This window comes from Lagenorhynchus albirostris, chromosome 15 (assembly GCF_949774975.1).
Source record: "Lagenorhynchus albirostris chromosome 15, mLagAlb1.1, whole genome shotgun sequence".
Lineage (NCBI taxonomy): Eukaryota > Metazoa > Chordata > Mammalia > Artiodactyla > Delphinidae > Lagenorhynchus > Lagenorhynchus albirostris.
Window position 1 is genome coordinate 22,326,491 of NC_083109.1, and position 27,632 is coordinate 22,354,122.

The 27,632-nt window shown below is 41.7% G+C and overlaps 1 protein-coding gene across 3 annotated transcripts in view; it reads right to left on the reverse strand.

Moving 5' to 3' along the window:
• Window positions 1–27,632, reverse strand: part of RPN2 (ribophorin II) — a 53,966-nt gene that overhangs the window by 18,070 nt on the left and 8,264 nt on the right. For all 3 annotated transcript variants that reach the window (XM_060122707.1, XM_060122706.1, XM_060122705.1), the window contains exons 3-9: window positions 21,225–21,320; window positions 20,481–20,656; window positions 16,141–16,216; window positions 14,988–15,122; window positions 12,715–12,891; window positions 11,082–11,200; window positions 9,569–9,674 (exon numbers count right to left, since the gene is read on the reverse strand). In XM_060122707.1, coding sequence (XP_059978690.1) covers window positions 9,569–9,674; window positions 11,082–11,200; window positions 12,715–12,891; window positions 14,988–15,122; window positions 16,141–16,216; window positions 20,481–20,656; window positions 21,225–21,320 — 885 coding nt within the window. The remainder of the gene's footprint in view (window positions 1–9,568; window positions 9,675–11,081; window positions 11,201–12,714; window positions 12,892–14,987; window positions 15,123–16,140; window positions 16,217–20,480; window positions 20,657–21,224; window positions 21,321–27,632) is intronic.

A 27,632-nucleotide genomic window follows, 5' to 3' on the forward strand; every position in this document is an offset into this window, starting at 1 on the left:
ATCTAGGTGCAGGGACAGACAGAGATGGCAAGATGCACTTCCTGTCCTAAAGGGAAGCATAAAGGCAAAGCTAAATTATAACAGACCAGGCTGCTGCTTTAATGCAGGGATGGACAAAGTGCTATGGAAGCACAGCAGAAGGAACTGTGACCCAAGTCGGCCTCAGGCAGCCCTTGTTTGGGGAGTGGGAAATGTGTAGCAGGAGGGCTTAGGCAGTCCTCCGGTTTCAGGAGAAGCATGAGTTTAGCAATACTCCATGCTATAAAAATAATCTGTTTTCACGGGTAATTACTCTGCAATCTTCATCACCATTAACTAGGTAATTCCCTCTTCACTTCTGCGACTCATTCTCTTAAGGACTCACTCATTTAATTTGTAAGTGTGATTTTAAAATCATCATCCCACCTAAATGTCCATAAAGAGGAGACTAGTTAGAGAAATAATGATATACACACATACACTTTGAACTGCTATGGAGCAATTAAAAAGAACAACGTAGGTGTCTATGGAGACCACCTCCTACTTTTGAATACACAGCCATCTATTGGCAGAATTATATTTAACATCGCCTGTCACTGAGTCCAGGCAACTGGGTGAATTATGGCAGGGGAGTCGGGGGGTGAGGGGTGGGGGGAGGCCATCAAGTTGAATAGACCCCAAGGGGAAAGCTGGGAACCTCTACTTTGTAACAAAAGCAAAGAATACAACTGTTCATAGAATGATTACTTTTGTGTAAATAAGAAAGGATATGCATACATTCAATGATATGGGCATCCTTCTTTTTCAAAGTATATACAGTTAACTGTTACTAATGGATTCCTCTAAGGCAGCGGGTCCCCAACCATTTGGCACCAGGGACCAGTTTCATGGAAGACAATTTTTCCACGGATGGGGGTGGGGGTGGGGGAGTGGGCGGGTGGATGGCGTGGCTCAGGCAGTAATGTGAACGATGGGGAGCGGCAGATGAAGCCTGGCTTGCTTGCTGGTCAGCCGCTCACCTCCTGCTGTGCGGCCTGGCTCCTAACAGGCCGCGGAGTGGTACTGGCGGCTGGGGACCCCTGCTCAAAGGAGAGGGACTGGACTGAAGGGATGAGAGAAGGCTCTAATGTTTCATTATATACCTTTTTGTAGTTTGAATTTTTTTAACTACATGCATATTTTACTCCTATTTTTTTTTAAATAGGGATTGGGACTTCCCAGGTGGCACAGTGGTTAAGAATCTGCCTGCCAATGCAGGGGACACAGGTTCAAGCCCTGGTCCGGGAAGATCCCACATGCCACGGAGCAACTAAGCCCATGCGCCACAACTACTGAGCCTGTACTCTAGAGTCCGTGTGTCAAAACTACTGAAGCCCGAGCGCCTAGAGCCCATGCTCCACAACAAGAGAAGCCACTGCAATGAGAAGCCCGCACACTGCAACAAAGAGTAGCCCCTGCTTGCCGCAACTAGAGAAAGCCCGTGCACAGCAGTGAAGACCCAACACAGCCAAAAAATAATAATAAATAAATAAATAAAAATAAAATAGGGATTATCTGAGCATTGGCATTGTGTGACAAATACTTTCTTCTTTATAAACGATTCTGTATTAAAAAGTACCACTCAGGGACTTCCCTTGTGGTCCAGCGGTTGAGACTCTAGGCTTCCAATGCTGGGGACACAGGTTCGATCCCCGGTGAGGGAACTAAGATCCCACATGCCATGCAGTACGGCCAAAAAAAAAAAAGTACCACCCAATAAATATGATTTAAAAGACAATCACTCTCCCTTTCAACAGATGAATAAACACAAACATGTTAAAAGGCTTGTGTAAGGCTCCTCAGTGTATCCTAATTATAGTGATAAGGAAGCCATCAACTTGTGGGTTTTTACTTAGAATCCTGACTATAAACTTACAATAATAACACGGTCACTAAAGTCTGCTAATCAAGATTCAACTGTATGTTTGTTCTGAAGACATTATAAGCATTCACAGTACAGACACATGGAATAATGAAAGGGCAAACTGCAGTGAACTCAAGTCATTTTGGGTTTGCTCTCAGCCCTAATTTTAAAAGGCCTCCTAAGTTACAGCTTTCTGTGTTGCACAGAAACACCGTAGGGCTGTTCTTAAATAAGGAACCATTTAAAACACAAGTCCTTCCACTCCTAAAATCTTATCACAAATGGGTCTCTGGAAACACTGAAAAGAAAAGTATTTTTATGCTACTCTCTTAAATTGAGGTTTTTTCAAAACCCTGTTGTAAAGAGTTCAGAGTAGGATCCCTGTTGGTTAGCTGCTTCTTCCTTCAAACTAACACTGCAGGATTAGTTTTTATAATAAGAAAGGGACTTGTTTAGCCACTTTAAATGCAGCTAAGCCTGCTTTACAGTGAATCAACTAGTCCTTCTTTTGCCTGTACTGCACGCCACATACACCTCAAAAAATGTTTTAACGCCAGGAAATGCAGTCTTTCTGCTGAGAGTAATAACCTCCCTGTTTAGCTCATTACTGTCAAAAATGATGGTGCATTAGGGGCAATTAATGCTAATGACAGCTTCTAAAACCCATGCTTCCCCTGACAGCAAGTCCAATGTCAATGAGTGCTATTACAGGCCCTCCACACCAAACCACCATTAATGCACTCTGACCAATGTCAAGCATCTCCCAGGAGAGTAAACAGGACCTGCTGACCCTCTCTGAGGCTCTAAGCATGACTATTACTGAAATTACAAAGTAAAGTTGCATATGTGACAGAGGTCAGAGCATGCACGTGCACATAGGCAGGCACACACACACAAACACATGCAAACACACACATAAAGCTTAACATAATGAGGAGAGATCTTTAACGCTTACTCCATCACTGGGAAGGAAAAGGACAGCAATGGCCTCTATGGGAGCTTACTATCATTGCATGAGTAACAGCTATTAACCATTTCTGTTACTTTGTACTTATTTAATTTTTCCAACGACCATAGAAACACTTGTGCAAACACCAGATTTGATGTAACAAAAAGCCAAGCTGTAACAATAATCAAGACAACATAGTACTGGTATAAGGATAAAAATATAGATTAATGGAATATAACTGCAACCATTTATGGTCACACTGATGATTTTTTTTTTTTTTTGGTAGCTGGCACGAAAATAGTTTATTGGGGGAGCCCCGGAAAGGGAAAGGGATCGGGGGGAAAGGGCTGGAATGTGGGGACTCTGCCCTATTCTCTTCAGGAAATAGAGCAAATGGGGAGCTGTCAGACAGTACCTGGGGTGCCAAAACAAGTCAATAGGGAAAGAACAGTCTTTTTGACAAATGGTGCTGCGACAACTGCACATCCACATGTAAAAGGAGGAAGATGAACCCCTACCTCACACCACATACAAAAATTAACTTAAAATTGATCAGAAACCTAAATGTAAGAGCTAAAATTACAAAATTCTTATAAGAAAACATAAGAGTAAATCTTCATGCTCTCAGATTAGGCAACGGTTTATTAGATACGGCACTTAAATCACAATTAATGAAAGAATAATAAAGATATTGGACTTCATCAAAATTAAAACCTTTTGTGCTTCAGAAGACAACATCAAGAAAGGGAAAAGACAAGCTACAGACGGTCAGAAAATATCTGTGAATCATATATCTGATAAAGAACTTGTATTAAGAATATATACAAAAAAAAAGAATATATACAGAACTCTTATAACTCAAGAACATAAAAAGACAAACAATGCAATAAGAAAAGGAAAAAAGAAGTATATAGATTAGGAAGGAAGAAATAAAGAGAAAAAATAAAATATTTTTAATGGGGAAAAGACCTAAATAGATATTTCTCCAAAAAAGATATATAAATGACCAAATAGCACATAAAAAGATGCTCAATATCATTAGCCATCAGAGAAATGCAAATCAAATCACAATGAGATACCATTTCACACCCATCTAGGATGGCCAAAATGAAACAGACAGATAATAAATAACAAGAGTTGGTAAGGATATAGAGAAATTGGAACCCTCACACATTGCTGGTGGGGATGTAAAATGGTGCAGCTTCTTTGAGAAAGAGTTTGCCAGTTCCCCAAAAAGTTAAACATAGAGTTATCATATGACTCAGCAATTCCACTCCTAGGCATAAACCTGAAAGAACTGAAAACAGGTGTTCAAACAAAAACCTGTACATGAATGTAAATAACAGCATTATTTATAATACCCAAAACATGGAAATATCCCAAATGTCCATCAAGTGATGAATGAATAAACAAAATGAGGTATATCCACACAATGGAATACTAAATTATTTAGCCATAAAAAGGAATAAAGTACTGATACATGCTACAGCATGAATGAACCTTAAAAATATTATGCTAAGTTAAAAACACAAAAGGCTACATATTTTATTATTCCAGTTACATGAAATGTCCCAAATAGGCAAACCATAGAGACAAAACGTAGGTTAGTAGTTGCCAGGACTGGGAGGAGGATATATTCCTATAGCATAAGGAGTGTCTACAAATAGACACAGGGTTGCTTTTTGGCGGTGGTAAAAATGCTCTGGAATTAGATGGTGGTAGTGGTTGCACAACTCTCATCTAAATATACTAAATATGTTGAATTATATACTTTTACTGGGTAATTTTATGGTATGTGAATTACATATATCCTCAGTAAAGCTGTTATTTGAAAGAAAAAAGGAAGCTACTTTGTGTAGGGTAAAAGGCTCACCCCTAGAAGATGAATTACCATAGTTCTAAGGGCCTTGGAATGTGGGGAAACATCTTTAATGTTTAGACCACTCCATCCTTTTCTTCTTTTAAGTGGTCTGAGATGGAAGCTAAACACTGAAAAAATAAGATTTGGTCTCTGCCCATAGGGAGCACCCAGCCCAGTGAAAGAGCAACACTTATAAGCAAACAATAGTAATACAATGCAGCAAGAACAATTATGGACAGGGTGTAAAATACTACAGCAACAAAAATAAACCAAGTAGACAAGCCCTAAATATACGGGGAAAAAAACTTTAAAACTGTTAGAAGACAATATTAGAGACTATCTTTTTTATCTTGGAGCAGCGTAGAATTTTTTAAAGACACAAAAAGTAAAATCTAGGGAAAAAAAGACTTTTAAATTAGGCTTCATTGAAATGAACTTCAGTGCATCGAAAGATGCCATAAAGCAACACTGAGGGACAATGTCTGATGCTTATAACTAGGGGTTTACTAATATATATAGCTCCAGAATATATGTAGCTCCTAAAAATCAATAATTAAAAGACTAACAAACCAAAAGAAAAAGACAAAAGATACACGACAATTCACAGAAGAAGAAACCTAAATGGCCCATAGACACAAGAAAAGATGCTCTATCTCACTAGAAACCAAAGAAAAACATTGAAACAACAAGATAACCATTTCCTATCCATCAGATTATCCAAACTCATAATAGCAAATACTGGTACAAATATGAAGAAAAGAGCAATTTGGCAAAACCTAATAAAGCTGGAAGATGAACATACCCTACGATCCCACAACTTCATTCTAGATAAACAAAATGTGCATAAGCAAACGTACTAGGATATTCACAGCAGCATTGTCTGTTAACAGTGAAAGTCTAAATGTCCAACAGAAAATGAATTAATAAATCTGATGCATTCATAAAAGGAAGACAATTTTATGAAAATTATTCATATTTATCCATATAGCTCTAGTTCTACGTGCATAAATATGGCTAGTTGTCTTTAATATTGAGTGAAAACAAGCAAATTGCGAGAGGATACATATAGTATAATGAAGCATATAAATTCTGGTAAGATGGAAATCAATGCAATAAATTGCTTAAAAATACATATGTAGCAGAAATATAAAAACTGGCATTGGAACATACACCTCAAATCTGGGGAAAGAGGAAGAAAAAGTGAGGAATACACAGAGAGCTTAAATTCAATCTATAGGGCTTTATTTCTTACCAAAATAAAACGAAGGAGAAAAACATAGCAAAATGTTAGGGCTTGAGGGAGATGAGTGGCCAGTAGGTATATGACAATCATTATATTATTCTTTGTTCTTTTCTGTATCTTTTAAATAGTCCAAAATAAAAAATTAAATTAAATTAAAATCCTATGGGAGCACAGATGAAGGAGCAATATTTGAACTAGACCTTACAGAATGAGTAGTTCAGCAAGGGAGGGGAAGAACATTCCCCATGGAAGAAACAAGAGAAGTCCAAAGGCTTTACGTGTATTGGGCACATAAAATGTATATGAGGATGAGTATGTGGTCAAGAGCAGCTAGAGCTGAGGGGATGGGGATGCAGCCACAATGAAGGATGCGCATGTGCTCTGTGGAGGACCTTCTAAAGCCACAATGAGGAGTCTAGACCTTATTCACAGGCAATAGAGAACCAAAGAAATGTTTAACTAGGGGAACACTGTGATTTTATAATTCTAGTGGTGTTTACGGTGCTTATTAAATGGAAGGGGCAGAGACTGAAGACAGTGAAACTGGCTGGAAACTACATATCTACCTACTTGGGATCTACCCAAGTAGGAAAACTGGGGCTGAAGAACAAAGGAATCATGCAAAAGACACTTAAAGGTGGAATCGACATGGCGACTGACCAGAAGTGGAAAGAAAGGAAGGGTTAAGAATGGCTGTGATGTATGGGTATGGCACTTATATTGGATATGTTGTTATCAAGATTGTATAGGTAGAAGGAAGGAGGTTTCAGGCCAAAAAAAAAAGTTTGCCTTTCAATGTGCTCAGTTGCAAATAAGGCCCCTTAACGCAGGAAACTAAAATTGAAAGAATCTGGATTTTCAAGGTTCAAGGTACACACTACAATAATTTCTATCCAAATCTTGTGTTAGTGAATGGAGTAGGATCAGATGTCTCCTGCCCAAAAAGGTCAGACATGAGGTAGAGAAAAGGCAGAGAGACTAGAGTTCCAGAAAATATCCTTTCTGCCAAACTTTTAATATAAATGTTTAATCTAACTATGTTAAGTAATGCCCCACTTTTGAAAAGGTCAAACTTTCTAGCTGCCTTGCCCTTTCAGTAAAAGAAAGTGACACAGGGGCCAACCTGAGGAGCTCTCCAAAGGCCAAATTTGGGATAATATGAGCAAAAAAAATAAAAGATGACAGTAATGGATTATAACCTACAGAGTAAAATAAGTATCCATGAATCCAAAGTATTATACATAACTGAATAACTAAATGCAGGGAAAGGGGGACAGCTTTTTCTTACAGTAGAATTCCAATTAATAAATGTAGAAAGAATGAAAGAGAAAATCACCTCTTGGCAAACACCACATTAATAACTCTTACAGGCAAGATCATCAGGATATTTGCAGAGTCTCAAAATATCACTCCACCAGACACTTAATTATAAAGCAGAAAAACAGCAACTTTACAATGGAGAAACCTAGCAGACACCACCTTAACCAAGTGATCAAGATTACCATCACCAGCAATGAGACATATCAACAGCATATACTGCCTCATAGGATACACTGAGAAGGAGCATCACTTTTGGTGTATTCGTGCCAAAAATGCATGACCTGAATTTAATTATGAGGAAACATCAGACAAACCCAAGGTGAGGGACATTCTACAAAGTAACTGGCCAGTACTCTTCAAAAGTGTCAAGGTCACAAAAGACAAACTATCCTAAATTGGAGGAGAGTAAAAGGGCATGACAACTAAAGGAATATGTGATCCCAGGTTGAATCTGGGACCAGAAAAGGGACATCAGTAAGATACCTAGTGGAATTTGAATGAAGACTATATAGATTAATAGTATTATATCATTATTAATTTCCTTGTATTGACAATAATATTACAGTTACATAAGATGTTAACATTTGGGGAAGCTGGGTAAAGGGTATACAGGAATTCTTCATATTATTTTTACAACTTAAGATTGAAATTGTTTCAAAATGAAAAAGTTTCATTAAAAAAGAAAAGTGAGTGGAAAATGACATTTGAATAGTGAAGAAAATAGCTGTCACAAACAGCATATATTTAACTATTCGGGAAAGGCACTGTACTACTTCAAGTTCCCCTGACCCAACAGAATGCATGACAATGTGGTCAAGTAGGTGCAACAAAGACACGGTGGCAGAAACATTAAGAAATGACAGCAGTAAGGACAAAGTAATATTATAAATAGGCCAGCAGCTGGAGCTGCACACAGCTCTGCAGCCTCTAAGCTAGCTCAATATTCACTAGGGCACAGTGACTAAACCAGTACTGTGCAGGGGATCCACCCAAGCACAGACAAGCTGGAGGTTTTGGACAAGTTACTCTACCCCTCTGGGTCTCGTCTGTGAAATGAAGAGGACTCCACGCATCTGCTAGGATTGTTGTAAGAATAAAATAAGCAAAAGCACATAGAACTGTACGGTTCGTGTCACAGGCTTTCAATGAAGGGCTCATACTTATGATCCTAAGCCAGAATAAGAAGAGGTTAAACCATATCCCATAGTTTAAAAAGTAGGAAAATATGTAATTCATCTTAAATAAACTTCTACCCAAAAAGGTTAAAATGAAAGCTACAGTGCCTGAAGGGGCAAACTTCAATTAGCTAGGAAAACCACTAATGTGAAATACCACATTCCCACAAAGCATCAGATAAGTGAGGCATAGCTTTCCATCCTTAAAGCCACGTGGATTGGGGCTTCCCTGGTGGCGCAGTGGTTGAGAATCTGCCTGCCAATGCAGGGGACACGGGTTCGAGCCCTGGTCCGGGAAGATCCCACATGCCGTGGAGCAACTAAGCCCGTGCGCCACAACTACTGAGCCTGTGCTCTAGATCCCGTGAGTCAAAACTACTGAGCCCACGTGCCGCAACTACTGAAGGCCACGCGCCTAGAGCCCGTGCTCTGCAACGAGAGAAGCCACTGCAATGAGAAGCCCGCACACTGCAATGAAGAGTAGCCCTCGCTCACCACAACTAGAAAAAGCCCACGCGCAGCAGCGAAGACCCAACACAGCCAAAAATAAATAAATAAAATAAATAAAATTTTAAAAACCACGTGGATCTTCAACAAAACTAGAGTCAGCTAAACATCTGAAACATAGTTCATTATGAAGGATTACCAATTTTCTTTTGTACTTTACCCAGACAGACTCACTATGGTGCTACAGGTCACTTGATGCTTTTGATCCCCTAATTAGCATCAAGCACTTTTCTAAATCTATCATGGGGAATAAAACAAAAAAAAATTTTTTAATTAAAAATAAATAAATAAATCTATCAAGGCCAACCACAGAAAACATCTCAAGAATATTTATACCTCAGTGGAATTATGGGTGATTTTAATTTTTTTCTATTTCCTAAATTTTATGTAAGATAGTAATGCTAAATTATAATGGAAAATGAACAATTTACAAATAAAAGAAAACTTGCTATGATCAAGTTCTTGGCTAAGTCTGTCAAACAGCACAGTTCAAACCTATCCCTCTCAACATATTCACGTTAACTTGGTCATAAGTGAAGTCAATATACCAGATGGTTAATGCTATGTGCCTGTTTGGTCATTTCCTTATGTATATTAACATGGAGATGGGGACAACAAGAAAAGCACTTACCTCTACAGTATTTGCAATATAACGGTTGTCACCTTCAACTTTGACAGAGAAGTCATAATAGCCACTGGAAAATTTGACATTCACAAAGTTTAGCTCAAAAACATCCCTGTTAAGAATGACAGTGGGGTTAGCAAGAACTCACATAGGAAAGTCACAAATATAACAAACGGCCTACAAAGTGAGGCATTCCTTGAGATGGTCCAGGGCTGCACCACTTCTTCACTTTTCAACTTCCCACCCGCCTGGGCCACCTCCTGCTCAGTTACAGATTATAATGAGGGGCAACCTTCAAAACGATCTAAAATGACCTCCTTTTTCAAGTCTCGAAAGTCTTCTTTTCATTTTTCCCCCTCTCAGCTCCTAAAAATCCCACCTCCTTCGGGTAAGTCTTCCACAACTAAATGCAAAACAGCTAAGTCTACAATAGGATACCAATTACGTTAAAAAAAACAAAAAAAAGTAGAAATGTTCAAAGAGGTTGGTGTAGGGTAGTATAATTGTAGGTAACTTTCTGCATTATTTCTACTTTCCTGTGCTTTGTGAATTTCCTAAAAAGGATACATCTTATTTTTAATTTAATTTTAAAATATTAATTTTTATTTTAAAGGGGAAAAAAAGGTAGAGAATTCTTAACTCTAACTACATGGCAAAATCTTCAATGTCATTTACCATTCTACTGATCATTCGTAAAAATGATTTTGCTTTTCAGCCGCATAGCACAGGGATATCAGCTCAGTGCTTTGTGACCGCCTGGAGGGGTGGGATAGGGAGGGTGGGAGGGAGGGAGACGCAAGAGGGAAGAGATATGGGAACATATGTATATGTATAACTGATTCACTTTGTTATAAAGCAGAAACTAACACACCATTGTAAACCAATTATACCCCAATAAAGATGTTTAAAAAAAATGATTTTGCTTTTTAATTTCACATATTGCCTATGTATCTTTACAACTGTGTAAGAAATGCATTTTCTCTCTAAAACTCAGTTCCCAATCTCATTAACTTACTAATTTAATACTTAACGAAGTTTCATATAAAAACTGACCCTGGGCTTCCCTGGTGGCGCAGTGGTTGGGGGTCCGCCTGCCAATGCAGGGGACACGGGTTCGTGCCCCAGTCTGGGAGGATCCCACGTGCCGCGGAGCGGCTGGGCCCGTGGGCCATGGCTGCTAAGCCTGCGCGTCCGGAGACTGTGCTCCGCAACGGGAGAGGCCGCAGCAGTGACAGGCCCGCGTATCGCAAAAAAAAAAAAAAAAAAAAATTGACCCTTAATTTTTTAAAAAAATTACATAACAATAACACAGCCACTGAAGATAAGACTATAGAAGAATATTAATCCTATGGGGGAAATGTTCATGACATATTATTATAAATAAAGCATAATCCTAAATTTAGGTAAATTTGGTTTTATGATCTTGGTAATAACCACATAAATCTGGGTTATACTGGCTGCAGGCTAACTTTCCAAAACAAGTATATTGGCACCCTACAGAGATGTGCTCAGTTCTTACCCCACAGGGGTGAACGATGTCTTCTGGAGGACTGTGGCTCTGGAGGCAACGGATTTAGCGTGTTCTAGTTTAACAGTGGCCTGAGTCAGAGGCTGGGACAGAACATTGGTGACCTGCAACTGGAAATAAATTTTAAAATTGTCTGTAGCAACAAAAGCTGAGGGAGTACAGATTTTGCTTCTAGGGTGGGTGCTTCATCCACAGGGAGCAAGCTCTGCCAGGAAAGAACCATCTTGTTTTAGAAAACCATCACTGACCTTTGGTCTACTATCTATGGGAAATCAAATACAGGAAAACACAATTAGTTTGGGAATGGGACAGATTACAGAATGTTAGAGGTGGGGAAGATCTTAAAGATGATCTTACCCAATGATCTCATTTCTCAGATGAGGAAACCAGAGCCCAGGGAAACATAAGGACTGGCTCCAGATCACACAGTTAATGATCCCCTGATCTACCCACTCTACTTCACTACTACAGTATCTTTAAAAAACAAAATTATTAGCAAGAAAAATAGGAAGGTATGGGCAATGGGAAAACTGAAGTAATATGGATAACACAGTAATAACACTCATTTGTTGAAAGTCGACTATTTGCCAGATACCAGGCTAGGCTCTTATATATATCCTCCCACCGATCATCTGAGACATAGCAGAATCTATCTTTATTTTACAGATGAAGAAACTGAGGCCACAAAGAGGTTACAAGACTGCCAAAGGCCACATGGCTAAGGACTCAAACCCCAGCCTACCTAGCTTCAAAAGCCAGTATTTTTTTCTACTTTGCTCTCTTAGCTCCCCCTAACTCATGGTGAACTATGTTAATCAGGTTAGTTCTCACCCCAGTCTTTGCTGAGGGGATGTGACTTGTAGGTAGGGAGAGAAGAGGCAACTTTGGAATACGGGGCACTTCTTCAGGAGAGTATCTGTAGGGTCCTCTGAAGCAGAAGAACTTATGGAACTGTCCTATGTGGAACCCGTGTGTTTAGACATAAATAAAATGCTAATTTTTTATAAAGATTTTAGCTTATTCCTGGTTTCCAAACAATAGCAACAAATGCCTCATTATGACGAATGGAAAACTCTAAACGTGTGCATTTTGCTCTATTCAGAGAGTTAACACACCAAAACAGTCCGTGCTTACTGCTGAGTGAGAGGGATGGCTATGTTCTGAAGAGGCAGAAAGATACACTGTCGGCTCCAAGGAAGAAGAGACCTGATATTGATTTTAACAACTATAAGTACCAGAATTACCTGGGAATTTAAAACGCTGTCTTAAAATAATATATTTAGAAAGTCTGGGTACTGGAAAATACATTTTAGAAGTAAGACTTCTCTATACATCTGGACTTACAAATCCAGAAATGCAATTTTCTAGCACTTAGTTTAGTGAAAGCTATACTATTTAAAACACTCTGACGGTAATTCGCTGGCCGTCCGGAGGTTAGAACTCCACACTTTTGCTTGAAGGATTCTGTGATTAGTTCACCCAGTGGCCATCCCCATTTGCTCTTCATTTAAGGGGTCTGTCCTCACGGGGGTTACAATCAGCTGTGTACCAGTCTTTGGATTTCTGGAAGGCTTACACTGGAAACAGCAATCGGAGCAGCGCATGTGGGGCATGGAAGTCATACCCGTAGGACAGCCTGTTCCTGAGTGTAGGAAGGAGAGCCCTCAGGCACAACCACAACAGGTACATGGAAGCGATTCTGGGAGAGTGCAGCGGCAGCAGAGGCCACACTGAAGGCTTCTGAGAGTGACTCAAAGTTCTTCTTGCTGAAGATGGCATTCATTAGCTGGATGACCTGATCCTGAAAGAAAAGGGAAATGCAGCAGTCAGACAGGTGGCCAGCCACCCCTCCCTCCCCACCTGGCTCAAGTCATTCCTTATCTTTTTCTAGGCGTTCACTTGGAAGGTCTTTTAGCCAGTAACCCAAATTGGTAGGGGTGGGGGAAGCACATATTCTGCATTTAAGCGTAAAACTTGAATTTGGTTGTTTTTTTCCATCTTCTAGTACAGACTGAAATTAATGCATTTATTTGTCAACCATTTATGGATGCTTACTATACAAATGCAAGGTACTTCTAGGTAACTACTGAGATATGAAACTATATTATAAAACACCTATAGCAGTACCCATTTGTTCCATACCTATATGTGCCAGGCACTGTGACAGGTGCTTTACAAGCATTAACTCAAATCTTGACAAAAATCCTGAAAAGACTGATATCAATCCTTTCCAAATAAGGAAACTGAGGCTAAAGGAAGTTAAGTTACTCCTACAAGTTACGATGGAAAGAAAAAAAGCAGGACCCAAATTCACATGTAGGTCTGTTTGTCTCCAAAGTCCTTCCACAATAAAATATGTCCTTTCTTGATTTTCCTCACCCTCCCACCCAAGCTCCCTTCCTTGCCAACCCACCTCTAAGCAGTATGCTGGGGCTAAGTTGGTGTTTACAAGACCAAACTTCACAGCCAAAGTGAACATTAGAAAGAAACTAAAATAACTCTCCATTAAGAACTAATGGGCTGCTTAGAGGGGAAAACGGAAAGCAATTTTTTAAAAAAGTAGAACCTAAAAGGCATTATTAAAATTCTAGAGGTTGTTTGCTTAAGAGGAAACATTTTCCACTTCAATCAGTTTCGTTTTTTAAAATCTACTGTCTAACAAAAGAGTTCCCTGTTCCCGAAAGTGTTATTCACAGTCGACATGAAATAATTTTCTTTAATTGTACCAATTACATTTTCCATCAGTAAGCTGTTGACATGTTAAAATGGGGGAGTGTTCACCAGAATTGTTATGTCAAAAGCAGTGACAGCAAAATTATCCCAGCCAAATACCTGGTTAGTAGCAGTTTGGGAATAAAGCAAGAAAAAGTTTAAGTTGTTTTATGTAGAATATCGCCAATTCATGTACTGTACTGTGTATAGGAGAATTCCGAAATGATTTGTACTATAAGACCCACATTCTTGCACTTTCACCCGTAACAGAAATTTAAATACAGTGTGGTATCTCTAGGTCTCCTAAACTTAGGATGAAGGAAAAGACAACATAAAAAGGCCAATACATGAATAAATTATTAGATCATATCCGCCAGAGAAAATACAAAATTAATTCAAATTACTCAAGACAGGTAATTATTTGCTGTTTACTTGAAACTCAGCACAGAACTCACAATGCATTCATAATTCACAAAAGAAGTGGAAGTTCTGACTTGGAACCCAAATCTTTCCTCCTAAAATTAAAACAGCAGCAGCTTGTATTTTAAGTCCTTTAGATCAAGGGTTGGTAACCTTACAAACAAGTGGTACAAAGAGGGTCCTACTCACAAGACTTCCCACACACATTCCAACTAAAGGTTCTTTCAGGTTAACAAGCTCCTCTTGAAAGAAAGAAAAGAATTAACTCTTGGTGGATGTCTGGTAGACACACATGCCTCTCAGTGAACTATGTCAATCAGCACAGATTAGCTCAGACTTAGGCACTGCTGAGGGTCAGTGGGGAGAGAGCAGAACAGGCAATTTTGAAGTACAGGGCACTTCTCAAGAGAAAGAGGATTTGCACAGGCCACCAGCATGGAAAGCATTCATGAGACAAGCAGTAAGGAGCATCAGGAAGGAATGGGAGGTGGATTGAGAGTAATACACTTGGCCTTCTTGTCTCTACCTCATGATGTGTCCGTACGCCATTTAAAGCAAGTATAACAATTTCTTCACATGTCTATCCCACTGACAACCAGTTTCTCAGGAACAGGCTTTACATTTTTCTGTTTCTCATTCTCAATGCCTAACCCAAGACACCCCAAAGCTAACTGAATTGTCCTCTCTGAAAAAAGCTTCCCTTAGCAGATAAAGCCAACAACGCCTTTGGTTTTCACGCCCAAGAACTGTTATATAGACAGGCACCTCCTTAATGGATGGCTCGGTGCCCACGTGGTCCATGAGCTTGTAGGTGGCAGCCAAAAACAATGCCGTTGTTTCCAGTCCCTCTTCAAACTGAAGATACACACCTCCCAGTTCATCCAGGCGAGCAACAAGGTCCTGTCACAACAAAACAGAGGCAGAATGGAAGTCAAGTGATAACAGAGATGAGACGTACAAACCACTGTTACCCCAGTGCAGACGGTTTTGAGAAATCTCACTCTAAGTCTGCAGACCACCTCAGTCACTTAGTGCTTTCTCAAAAAAGGTGCTTAGGCAGAGAGTAACGTATATCATATAGGCATTTGAAGAGAACAGTATCTTCTGCAGCTCTCGGAGTGCTCCTTCCCTGACCCCTTCGACTCAAGCCCAAGCCCAGGAGTCATGGCACTGAAGGCACCAACTGCTCTGGGCAGAAGGCCAGTGGGCCCAGCCACAGTTCACCCTGGAAGCATTGTGACACAGATGGATTCGATGGCCATCCATTTGGAAACAACCTCCAGAGCAGAGCATTTCTCTTTCTTATTCAATGCTCTAAAGGATGAAGAGAGACATACTGCTCTCCTGGGCAACGTGACGAGGCAGCTAATGTGCCTGTGGGGCATCCAGCGATGACACTGTCAGAGTGCCCGTCATCCCTGGCTCTGCGGTCCATGGAAGCAGTCTCTGAGCAGCAGGAGGTCGTGGGCAGTGGAAAGGGTAGTGGAATAACAAAAACCACAGTGACCACTTGCTGAGCACCAATTCTGTACTAGGCACTTTAGAACTTCGCTTGTTCCTAACCACCACCACGTAAGGAAACTGAGGCTCAGCCATTAATAATTTGCCTGAGATTACAAAGTAATAAGAAGTAGAAAAAAATCTGAAGTTCAGGTTTGTTAGGCTCTAAAATCTGTAGACTATGAGACTGTACCTACAAAACACTGAAGTAGTTTGTTGCTAACTGATGGTGTAACTATACGAGCCTAACAAATATTCCCTAGGAAATACTGCTCTGATACAAAGAACAAAAGTGTGCCACGGATATGAAAAGAAAGGTAACTGGCCACAACAAATCATTCATGTCTATCTGCAAGACTCTTCTAAAGGGTTTCAAAGACAGAAGCTGGGAAATTCACTTGCCAAAATAAATTTGTACCTCAATCTCCTCCACGATGCTTCTCAGGTCAGCCTGCTGGGACAGGTAGGATGCCGTCTGTAGAGCCTGGACTGTTCTGAAAGGTAGAGAATAGAACCCCAATGAATGGCAAGTCTCCATTTCCCCTTCCTGTATTGGTATACCTACACATATATCCTGCTCTTGTTCTTTAGAACTATAAGACAGCCTCGGCCCCAAAGGAGCTTGTTTACAGTCTAGGGAAAGATGTAACAAAGATCATTACATTACAGGGAATTCCCTGGTGGTCCAGTGGTTAGGACTCTGCACTCTCATTGCCAGGGCCCCAGGTTCGATCCCTGGTCGGGCAGCTAACATTTTATAAGCCACGTGATGCAGCGCCCACCCCACTCCCCACCAAAAAAAAGACCATTACATTACAAAGTTCACTACAGCTAGAGAGAAGGCAATCTGGGCAGGAGGATCCACATAAGTACTGAGGGCAGAGAGAAGAGAGGGTGCACCAGGTCACCGCCCTCTGAAAATCTGTTTGGCTCCTAATGGCATCACATATAGAACACCAGACTAAGACTTAATCAGATTTAGAAGAGATATACTTAGAGGGAGAAGAGGAGCCAATTCATCGAATGAAGGTATATTTGGCATCCCCATGTTGTAAGAGGAACTGTGCTGGGCAGAGGTTGGCTGCCTCTTTTCTACTTTTCCTACTCGAAAACCAAAGAAGCACTGTGGAATCTACATATGTAGGTTGTTGGGTAGAATTTGGAGCAACTTTTCTGAAACCAGATTAATGCAATATAAACAGGAAGCATTCGGTAAACACTCAGCTAACGCTTGTGCTGTCACCATCCTGCTCGGAGACCTGAAAGCCACCCGTCCTTTAGGCATTAAATAAGATGAAAGAAATAGAAGATCTGGTTCTCAAACCAGCGTCTATTCTTTTTTTCTTTTCCTACTATTTACTCCTGATTATAAAAGTACCTATTTGTCAAAACTTCAAATACATTACTAAAGGAGAAAGTTAAAATTCCTGTAATGCCTACCCCTAAAAGATAACTGTCCTGCAATTTATTTAGATTGTACAGATCTTTCCGTGAGGACATATAAATATATTTCATCCTTATTAACAACGACATAGCATTGCATTGCTTAGATGAACTGTAACTGTTCAATGCTGTAACTGTGAACCCTTATTCATGGCTGTATGTGTATATACACCTTTTAATTTATTGAAGTGAATTCACATAAAGTTAGCCATTTGAAAGTGAACAATTCAGTGGCGTTTAGTATATTTCACAACGCTGTGCAATCACCACCTCTATCTAGTCCTAAAGCATTTCCATCAGTCCAAAATAAAACCCCATACCCATTAAACAGCTTCACTCCATTTCCCATCCCCTGCCCTGTCCCCTCCCCGCCAGCCCCTGGCAACCTGTGTTCTGTCTCTATGGATTTACCTATTCTGGATATTTCATATAAATGGAATCATACAAATGTGACCCTTTGTGTCTAGCTTCTTTCACTTAGCGTAACATTTTCAAGGCTCGCCATTCTGTAACATGTATCAGTACCTCATTCTTTTTTATGGTTTATTCATATATTTTTATCCACTTATGAGTGTATTTCTGTAAGATAAACTTTTTAAGGCAGAATGTAGTAAGTATGTCCACATAAGATTTTTTATTACGTTCTATTCTCTTAATGTGGATAACTTGAAAAATACAAATGGTGCTTCTCGGGGTGGAAAAGAGAAATCTGAGGACCCCTGGTGGTTAAGCCAACTGCTGGTCCACCCCAGAAAGGTTCCCAAATTCCCAAGGGATGACCGGGCCTTTGTGTAAAACCACCATTTATCAAGTCAGTGTGTTGGGGAATGTAGAGCGAGAATCTGTCCGCTTTCATCACAATCGTAACAATTTAGATTCCCTCCATGGAAAACGAATTCCATTAAGATGGTAAGCTGGAAAACAGAGGAGTCACAATTCACAGAGAGGGAAGCCCCAGAGTGTTCAATGACCCCTCTGGGATGCTTGTTGTTAGAACAGACTTGAGAAAATGAAACCTGAATTTCCAAACAAGATAAAAATCCCACATCTGCCCGTGATAAATGCTGAGCCCAGAAAAGGCTGCTAGGAGAGCCTAGAAAGAACTTTTCAATTAAGATATCATTTTTCTCTTCTTTGGAACGAATAAGCGTCATGCTGGTAACAACCTCAGAAGTTTTTAGAATGAAATTAATCCACTTAGCTTTTGAAAAGTTTTGTCATTGGCTTTAATTACTTATACTCCAGCAATTTCTCTCCCTCTGGAGCACTATATTCAAACGCTAAGAAAGCAGATCCTGTCTTGCTAATAAACAGCAGATGATTCAAAGAAATTGGGTTATGAGAGACCACAATAGCATCTTTTCAAATTGTTCATTCAAAGTTACTAATGTTTTTTACCATTCTAGACAAGTTTATGAACATTCGTTTCCTAGAATAAGTCCAGTTAAATGTAGAAGGCCCATTTAGAAGAGTCCTAATCTATATCAGATTTGCTTAAATAGGGTAAATTAGTAGTAATATTATATAAGGCATGCTGCCAGTTTGATCTTCACAATAACCCTATGAGACAGATATCATTCTCCCTGTTTTACATATGGAAACACTGAGGTTTAGGGAGGTTAAACACCCTGCTCATGGCCACAGAGGTATTAAGTAGAAGAGTCTGGACACAGTTCTCTCTCACCCCAAGCGTGTGGTCTTTCTACCTGAAGCTTTTTGCAAGAGGATAGAATAGAAACACAAAAGTATAGTTTCAGCCTTTATTAACTCTTGCTTGGGCATCTGCCATGTGCTAGGCTCTCTGAGCACTATAAGTAAAGAAGCTTAAAATCTAATACAGAAAAAACAATACAACCAAGGAAGTAACCAGCTCCCTAAGAAAGGGACCTAAGAAGGAAATGCTCTAGAGAGCACAAACTCCATTTGTCCCATGCCCATTAAGACCAGGCACTGCACTAGGCTCATCACATGTATTATCTTACTTAATCTTGACATCTGTTCTATGATGTAAGGATTGTTGGTAATATTTTACAGATGAGGCTCAGAGAGGTTACTAACTTGCCCAAAGTCACACAGCAAGGAAGAAACAAAGCTGGTGTTCAAACCCAAGTCTAACTGACTCCAAAATGGATGTACTTTCTTTGTACTTCTTTCTGTTCTGGGGTTTAGAGGAGGGAGATTTTCCTTTTTGCTCAGAGGGAAAGGGAAAGATTTTTCTGTAGAAGGTGGCATCAGAGTAAGGCACTGACAGTTATCTCATGACAGGAGATATGGTGATGATTGCAGAGGCATTCCACAAGGGATTATGGGACGAGATCAAAGTAATGTAACCTGAAACAGGAGGACCACAAGGGCCAAGCATTGGGCAAAGGGTGCGGAAAATGTCATTCCTGAGAAACAGTACCAGCCCCAAAGTCACTGATTACTGACCATGTGAATATGAATAGGGCGTGAGAGTGACAGGGAGAACGTCAACTGACTGTGAGCCCTGCCCTTAACAAAGCTTCAAGTTTAGAAACATTTTGGTTCTCAGCAAAAAAAAAAAAAAAAAAAAACCCTGGGAAACAACTGGACTATTCCGCAGTAGGGAACTGGTGTCACTAACATCTTGCTGAACAATGAATAGGAGTCCAGGTGCTCCAATCTGTCTCAGGGTTGCAATTAAATGGGGGACACATAGAAAACGAAAAATACATATACTGTGTTAAATGAGGAGTTTCAGTGTCGAAGGGAAAAAAAAAACTACGTATACTATTACTTTTAACTTTAGTAAACATCCTTGAGTCAGTTGCAACATTTAAACGTATAGTTCCTTCCTATAAGGTGTTTCTCCTTCGCCTGAGCCTTTTGCAGAGGAGCAGGGTCCGATCCCTAGAATACTCCCCCCTCTGAGCCCCTACTTCCCCCACCTCTCCAAGGGACCCCGTGAGCCCTCCTCCAGGGCGGAGCCTCCAATGCCAACATCTCACCATGGCCTGGCCAAGCTGCAGTAAGAGATGCACATGGCTCTCTGGCCCCACTCTCCCTCGGTCACCCCTACCCTTGCTTCAGCCCCTAACCTCAAAGGCAGTCGTGTCTCTGTGGCAGTGTGTTTATGCTCGGACTCAGTATCTGCCTCTGCTGGAGCGGCTTGAGGGAGACCGTGTCTTGGTGAGCTGCACGAGGACACGGACCTTACCTGCCTTAGCACAATACGACATCTGCAGTGCCAGCAGAGCACCTGGCACATAGCAGGTGCCCAGACAATAGTTGTGGAACCAGTGGATGAAGCCTCTCAGGATAGTGGCCTGAGAAGCGCTCAAGATGGTGACTTACGCGAGCACGGTCTCCTCCTTGCTGAGGCGAGAGGTAAGGGCACCGAGCACTTCTTGGGAAGCCAGAGGAAGGCCAAAGCCACTTAGGGCTGCAACTGCGTGGTAGATCTGGGCCACGGAGGAGTCTTCACTGACAGCTGCCAGAAGCAGATCTTTGGTCTCATTTGAAATAGAGATCTAAGAAAGGATGGGTAGACACAGAGTTTAGAACAGGTGCTGCCAGCCTGTGGTAGGCACACCAAAGATGGCAGGCAGAGCAACTGCCGAGGTCACACCACCCGCCTGGGCTGTGATCACCCCTCTTCGACATCTCAGATGCCAGAATTAAATATCTGTAAAACCTCAGCATAACACTTCTGAAAAGACTCTGGCAAGTCACCTGTCTACTGATATGGCTCTTCTCCTGTGTTCAAAACAATGGATTTCTAGAAATCTGGCGTGGGGGCATTCTTCTTTTGCTTTAAACATTTTTAAATGTTAAAGGGAGACTGAAAGAAAAAAAATAAGACTTCCCAGAAGAGAGGCAACTATAGGAAAAAGTTATTTAAAATTCATGAAAAGTGAAAACTTGGGAAAAATAAAAAGTCTATTTCTTTAAGAAAAAAAAAAATCACAAGAATGGAATTCCCACCCACACTTAATGGGGTCTCACTGCTAAAAAAAAAAATATTCTGACATGACTTTCCCTTTTTAAAAATACACTTTACAGTTTAAAGTAAATGTAAATGTAAGAAGCTGGACTCACCTCACACCCTGAGAGGGCCTGGCTGGACTGGGCAGCATAGAAAAGGGAATCCACGTTGCTTGGATCAAGGTTTGATTTAATGAAGGTGCATGCTTGCTAAACGGGGGGAAAGTCAATGATAAGTGGTGAAATACACAGTGATTAGGAAAACTGTATGTGTTTTTTGGATGACAAATATAATTCTCAACAATCCATGATGGCTTAAAGTATGAGAGCTACACAAGATTTCATTTTTCAAGCAGATATTTTCCACAGAACACTGTATTATCCCAAAATGCTAACTTCATAGAAAGAGCAAACCTGAAGGCACTCTCGTCCTTCTGAACCTAGAAAGGAACCACTTCCACTGATCACCTGCTCTGGCCATAACCTGTGTGGGGTGTTTATAATGCTCTTCCTTTTAATGAACATAAGGACCCTGTGGCAGATACTATCATCCCCATTTAACAGAATAAGAAACTGATGCTTGGAGTTGGTAAGTAATGTAATGAAGGTGACAAAGCTAATAAATGGCAGTGTCTCCACTTCGATGTCTCCAAAGCTAACTCAGGTTCAACACATCTAACATAAGCTAGAAACCTTCTACTTCTTCATCTGGACGTTCTGGCTCATGTACGGGCATCACCATGCACCTACTACCTAAATCAGAAACCTAGGACTCATTCTCGACTTTTCCCTCACCCTCCAAGCCTATCGAGTCTCTCAAACCCGATCCCCACTCTCTGGCTTCCCTTCTTGCCTTATGTCACGCCCCTGCCATTTCTCATGGAGACTGTTACACTCATCTCCTAACTGGTCTCAAGTCATGCAATCCATTCTGCATACTGCTTCAGGAGTGATCTTTACAAGGTGCCAAAGTGTAATAGGGAAGAACCTTTTGTATCCTATTACAAGTTAATCACTAAAGGGATGCTGACTATAAGCTTAAATTATACATGATGACGCAACTCTGGGAATGACCTCCCAGGTTATGAGCATTAAGCTAAAATATCTTTGTTTAGCTCACAGGAAACATCCCGACCAGGCCCACCTGTGAATGACTGCAGGGAGGAAGAAATTAACACAACCCCTCTGGAGGCTGATGGGAACCGGGAAGTGTTTGACTTTATTCCCACCCTTTTTACTATAAAAGGAGCCTGAATTTTAACTCAGGCAAGATGGATCTTTGGGGCATGAGCCCATCTTCTCGGTCTGCTGGCTTTCTGAACAGTCTTTATTCCTTGCCCCAATACCTCATCTCTCGGTTATTGGCCTGTCATGCGGCCAGCAGCACAAGCTTTGTCTTGGTGACAAGTGTATCCACCTTACTCTGCTATTAAAACCCTTGGGTGGTTCCTTATCCTTCTCAGAACAAGACTCAAAGTTTCTGATCTGGCATAAAATGCCCTCATGGCTGGGACTTTCCTGGTGGCACAGTGGTTGAGAATCCGCTGGCCAATGCAGGGGACACAGGTTCGAGCCCTGGTTCAGGAAGATCCCACGTGACACAGAGCAACTAAGCCCAGGCACCACAACTACTGAGCCTGCACACCACAACTGCTGAAGCCCGCATGCCTAGAGCCCATGCTCTGCAACAAGAGAAGTCACTGCAATGAGAAGCCCGTGCACCACAATGAAGAGCAGCCCCTGCTCGCCGCAACTAGAGAAAAGCCTGCATGCAGCAGCGAAGACCCAACACAGCCAAAAATAAATAAATAAATAAATATGTATATATATATTTTTAAAAATGCCCTCATGACTGACCCTCACTCTCTGTGCCAGCTTCCTCACCACAGCCCCACCTCCAACTCCAAAATCTTACCCTCCACCCCACGGCAGCTTCCCAGACATAACATGCTCTCACCATTTATGTTCCTGACCCTGCTACCCCCCACCCTGTGCCAGGAGCACCTTTCCCTTGTCCTTCTTGCCTGCCAAACCAGGTCCCATCTTCACCTCTGCTCAGATGTCACCTTTTCCAGAGAACCTTCCCTGACATTCAGCCAGGACAGGCCAGGTGCCTTCCCTCCCGAGCACTCCCCCAAAGCACTTACCACACTGTACTAACTGCCTCCCCCCCAGGGACTAGTTACTTGAGAGCAGAGACTTTGAAAAATTACCACCACAGTGCCTGGCACAGAGTAGGCACATAAGAAAACCCATGCTATTCCTACTATATTAAGAAATAACATTTAATAGCTAGTTATAGCACTAAATACTTTGGTTGAGGTAATACAAAATTCAGCTATTCAAAATTAAATGGTAATAAAAACAGTTAAAAGTGGATGCTTCCCAGGAGTAGGACAAGGTGGGCCACAGGATGGATGGTTGCTTTTCACTAATAGCTGTTCTGTATTATCTGGTATTTTACTGTATGCATACGCTACTTCAACCAAAAAACTTTTGTTTTAAATTTTATGAATAACACTTAAATAAGAGTCTCAAACAAATGAGTTTCAACCAGAAGTCTGAAAGAATCCAAAAAGAAAAAGAAAAGAAACAAAATACTTCATACTGCACAAATTAGGGATCTGAAGAAAACAACCTATTCAAGGAATCCTTTCAGCAGAATGTGGGCAAGCTTAAGACGTGTGCTTTGTCGCCATCTGGTGCTTTAGCAATAGAACAACACCCAAGGCCCCAAACAATGATTATGGTCATTGTTATCAATTTTTGAGCACTTAAAATGTGTCAAGCACTGTTGACAAGTGCTGTATACGCATTTCTCATTTAACAGGGGGATCTATGCATTACGTCCTCCTATTACCTTAAGTTTACAGACAAGAAAACTGGGGCATTAGAGAGGAAACTGACTTGCCCAAGGTCACTCAGCTCTTAATGGAGGAGCTGGAATTCAGACCCAGGCAGCCTGGCTCCAGAGTCTGAGCTATACAACCTGTCTCTCTCTCTCAAGGGACTATTAAAAACGACCTGTTCCTGAATAAAACCAGCATCATGCCTACTCGTTTGCACAGACAGATCTAGGTAAACAGTACCAAGGGTCTGTGGCTTCAAAGCTCAAAATGTTGACAGCTTAGTTTTAATAGTGGCAAAAATGAGGGACCTCACAAAACATACTCTGGACCCTCAGGAAGCCCACCCAGATCTGAGGCTTCAGCTGGCCGCTTGCAGGGGATCTGTAACTCCAACTCCTGCTGCCCTAGTTCCACACTCACCCTCACAAGTGAAGGCTGAAAATGGCCTCCTAAACATCCATCCCCTGTCTGTTCCCCTCCAACTTTCTTTGCCCAGCTACCTAAATATCCTCCTGAGTGAAGGACATGAGTGCTTTTCTCAGTCCATTCTTCCCTACAACTCCCCAGCCTGAAACAGCAACCAAGAAGACAGTAAATCTCTCTCTCATCTGCCCTTTCCTCTCCAGCAGCAGCCCCCAACTCCCGTCTCCTCTCAGCCTAGGCTTTGTAATCTTGCCAGACTCTGTGTCAGGCTACTGCGGCACACGCTGGCGACAGCCTCCATCCACACCAGGTCTTGGTAGCTGGGCCGGCTTTTTCCACATGCTCTCTGACCACCCCTCTGCTCCAGCCAACTCACGGCCCCCACAACACAACAAGCACTTCTAAGCCTCTAGGCTTAGTACGGGCTGTTCTCTCCATCAGGAAGCCCATCCATCTCGTCAGTTCAGCTTCTCCCTCTCGACTGGTAACTCCTAATGTATCAACAAAACTTAAGACTGATTTGAAAGTAAAACTTACCTTGATCCTTCTCTCCCCTCCGGCTGCTACCTTCTCTCTCTTCCCACCAATGACTTCCAAATTATGGAAGCCAAAGGACATTTTCCAATGCTCATGCCCTTAACACTAGATAGAACCTTCCTTGTTCTAAAACATTCCCTTCCCTTCGCTTCCGGGATTCCCCTGCCCTCCCCTGGCTCTCTTCCTCCTTCTCAGCTGCTCCTCAAGTTTCATCCTCTTCTGCCTGACCATTTAACACTGGAGTTTTTCAACTCCTAGGCCCACTTCTCATCCATCCCCTCTCTTCCTAGGCGATCTCAATCATGCCCATGGCTTCATCCAGAACCGCTATGCAGATAATTCTCAGATTTGTACCCCCAGCCCAGACTTCTCTCAAAGGCCACTTACATGATTCAAAGGCATTTTAAGCTCAACATCTTTAAGACCGAATTTATGATCTTTCCCGCACAAACCTAATTCTCTTCCTGTATTCCTATCCTAAGGAATCCCAACCATCCATCCATGTGGCAAAAGTCAGAAGTCCAGGTGTTATCTTTTGTACCCCACCAGCATTCAATCTTGTGCCATATTCCCCTGCGAAAGTCTGTCCTCCACAAGGCAGGACAGAAACCTTTCCAAAATGAAAACTAGATCCTGATACTTGCTGCTTAAAATCAACTTCTCTTTAGAGAAAAAGCAAAATCTTCCCTCTGACTACCAAGGCACGGAGGCTTAGCCCCAGCCTTCCTCTCTAGCTTTCTCGCATTCTCTGTTCTTACACAGCCTCCTTGCAGTCTCTCAAATGTAATCTGCTCCCTAACTGCACAGGTCCTTTGCACGTGCTACTTCCTCTGGCTGAAGTCTCTTCCCTCCCCATCTCCTGGTTAAATCCTACTTTCCTTTTAGAATTCAGACCCATCATACCTTCCTTCATTTAATAAACAGCTATTGAGTACTACCACCTGCCAGGTGCTCTCTAGATACTGGAAATACACAACAAATAAAATCAACAAAGTTCCTGCCCTCAAGGAGTTGTAATTTAGGGGTATATAGAGTGAGATTTAAGTTCAGAGATTCCTTTAGAAGTGCCTTCCCTGACCAGGTCAAAGTCCCCTATTTCACACCCATAACACCATACATCTCACCTTCATAAAACTTACCATTGTTATAAATATTCATGTATATATTTATTACACGACTAATGCTTGTCTCCACTATTAGAGTATACATTCCAAAAGGCAGACGCTCTCTTTGTTGTTCAATACTGAATCCCCGGTGCCCAGCATCATGCTCAGCACACAGCAGAAACTCACTAGACATCTGATGAATGACTAAAGGAATCGTGTAGCAGCCAGCACAGATGGTAACTCCCCCTGTACAAGGTTGGAACTAAGAGTAAGTGTTCTCAGAAGACCGGGTGAGTGAGCAGCTCCCTCTTCTGGACTCCCCTGGCACTTTCCATGCACTACATGTTACATGTGTCTCTGTACTCACACCTGCTCTCTCTGTTACGGTTCCTGTCTCTCACGAGTTAATGAGCTCCTCTGCACTTAGCATAATACCTTGCACATAGCAGATGCTCCATAAAATGATTACTGCCTGAAGGAGTGCCTGCTTCTCTGCTATTCCCAGTAACTGGCTGAGTGCCTGGCCCTCAAAAAGCACTCAGTACTTGCTGAATGGATACAGATATACTTACCTTGCACTCACCATGTGCCAGATACTGAGCTAAGCACTTTACACTTATTATCACATTTAATTCTCACAACAACTCTATAAGGTAGATATTCTTATCCCCTTTCACAGATCAGGAAAGTGCCTGATTGACTGACAACCTGTGAACACTGTCTAATGTGTCCTGATTTCAGTCATTAGAATCTAATCTACCATCACAATTTTTGCATAGTATGTCTCCCATTTACTTAATATTTTCATTAAAACGAATACAAAATAACCCTCAATGTTCCTAAGTCTTATAAAAAGCAAGCAATAATATCTATAGGGACTTCCCTGGTGGCACAGTGGTTAAGGATCCACCTGTGGGGATTCTTTTTGGTTTGTTTGTTTTTGTGTTTTTTTGTTCTTTTTTGAAGTACGCTGTGGCCTCTCCCGGCCTCTCCCGTTGCAGAGCAACAGGCTCCGGACGCGTAGGCTCAGCGGCCATGGCCCACAGGCGCAGCCGCTCTGCGGCATGTGGGATCCTCCCAGACCGGGACACGAACCCGCGTCCCCTGCATCGGCAGGAGGACTCTCAACCACTGCGCCACCAGGGAAGCCCGGTGTGTGGGGATTCTTAACCCCACAAGGTAACATAGGTTTGATCCCTGGTCTGGGAAGATCCCACATGCCACGGAGCAACTAAGCCCGTGCACCACACCTACTGAGCCTGCACTCTAGAGCCCGAGAGCCAAAACTGCTGGGCCTATGTGCCACAGCTGCTGAAGCCGTGTGCCTGGAGCCCATGCTCCACAACAGCGGAGGCCGCCGCAATGAGAGGCCAGCACACCGCAGCGAAGAGCGGCCCCCACTCACAGCAGCTAGAGAGGGCCCGCATGCAGCAGCAAAGACCCAACACAGCCAAATAATAAATAAATAAAATAAATTTATTTTTTTAAAAAAATCTATAAAATCGCCGTTCTCATGTGCTTATGTTTTTAAAATATACATACACAGTACTTGATACCAAAATGAAAGATGTTCAGTCTTCATAACACCTAAAATCAACTCTCATTCC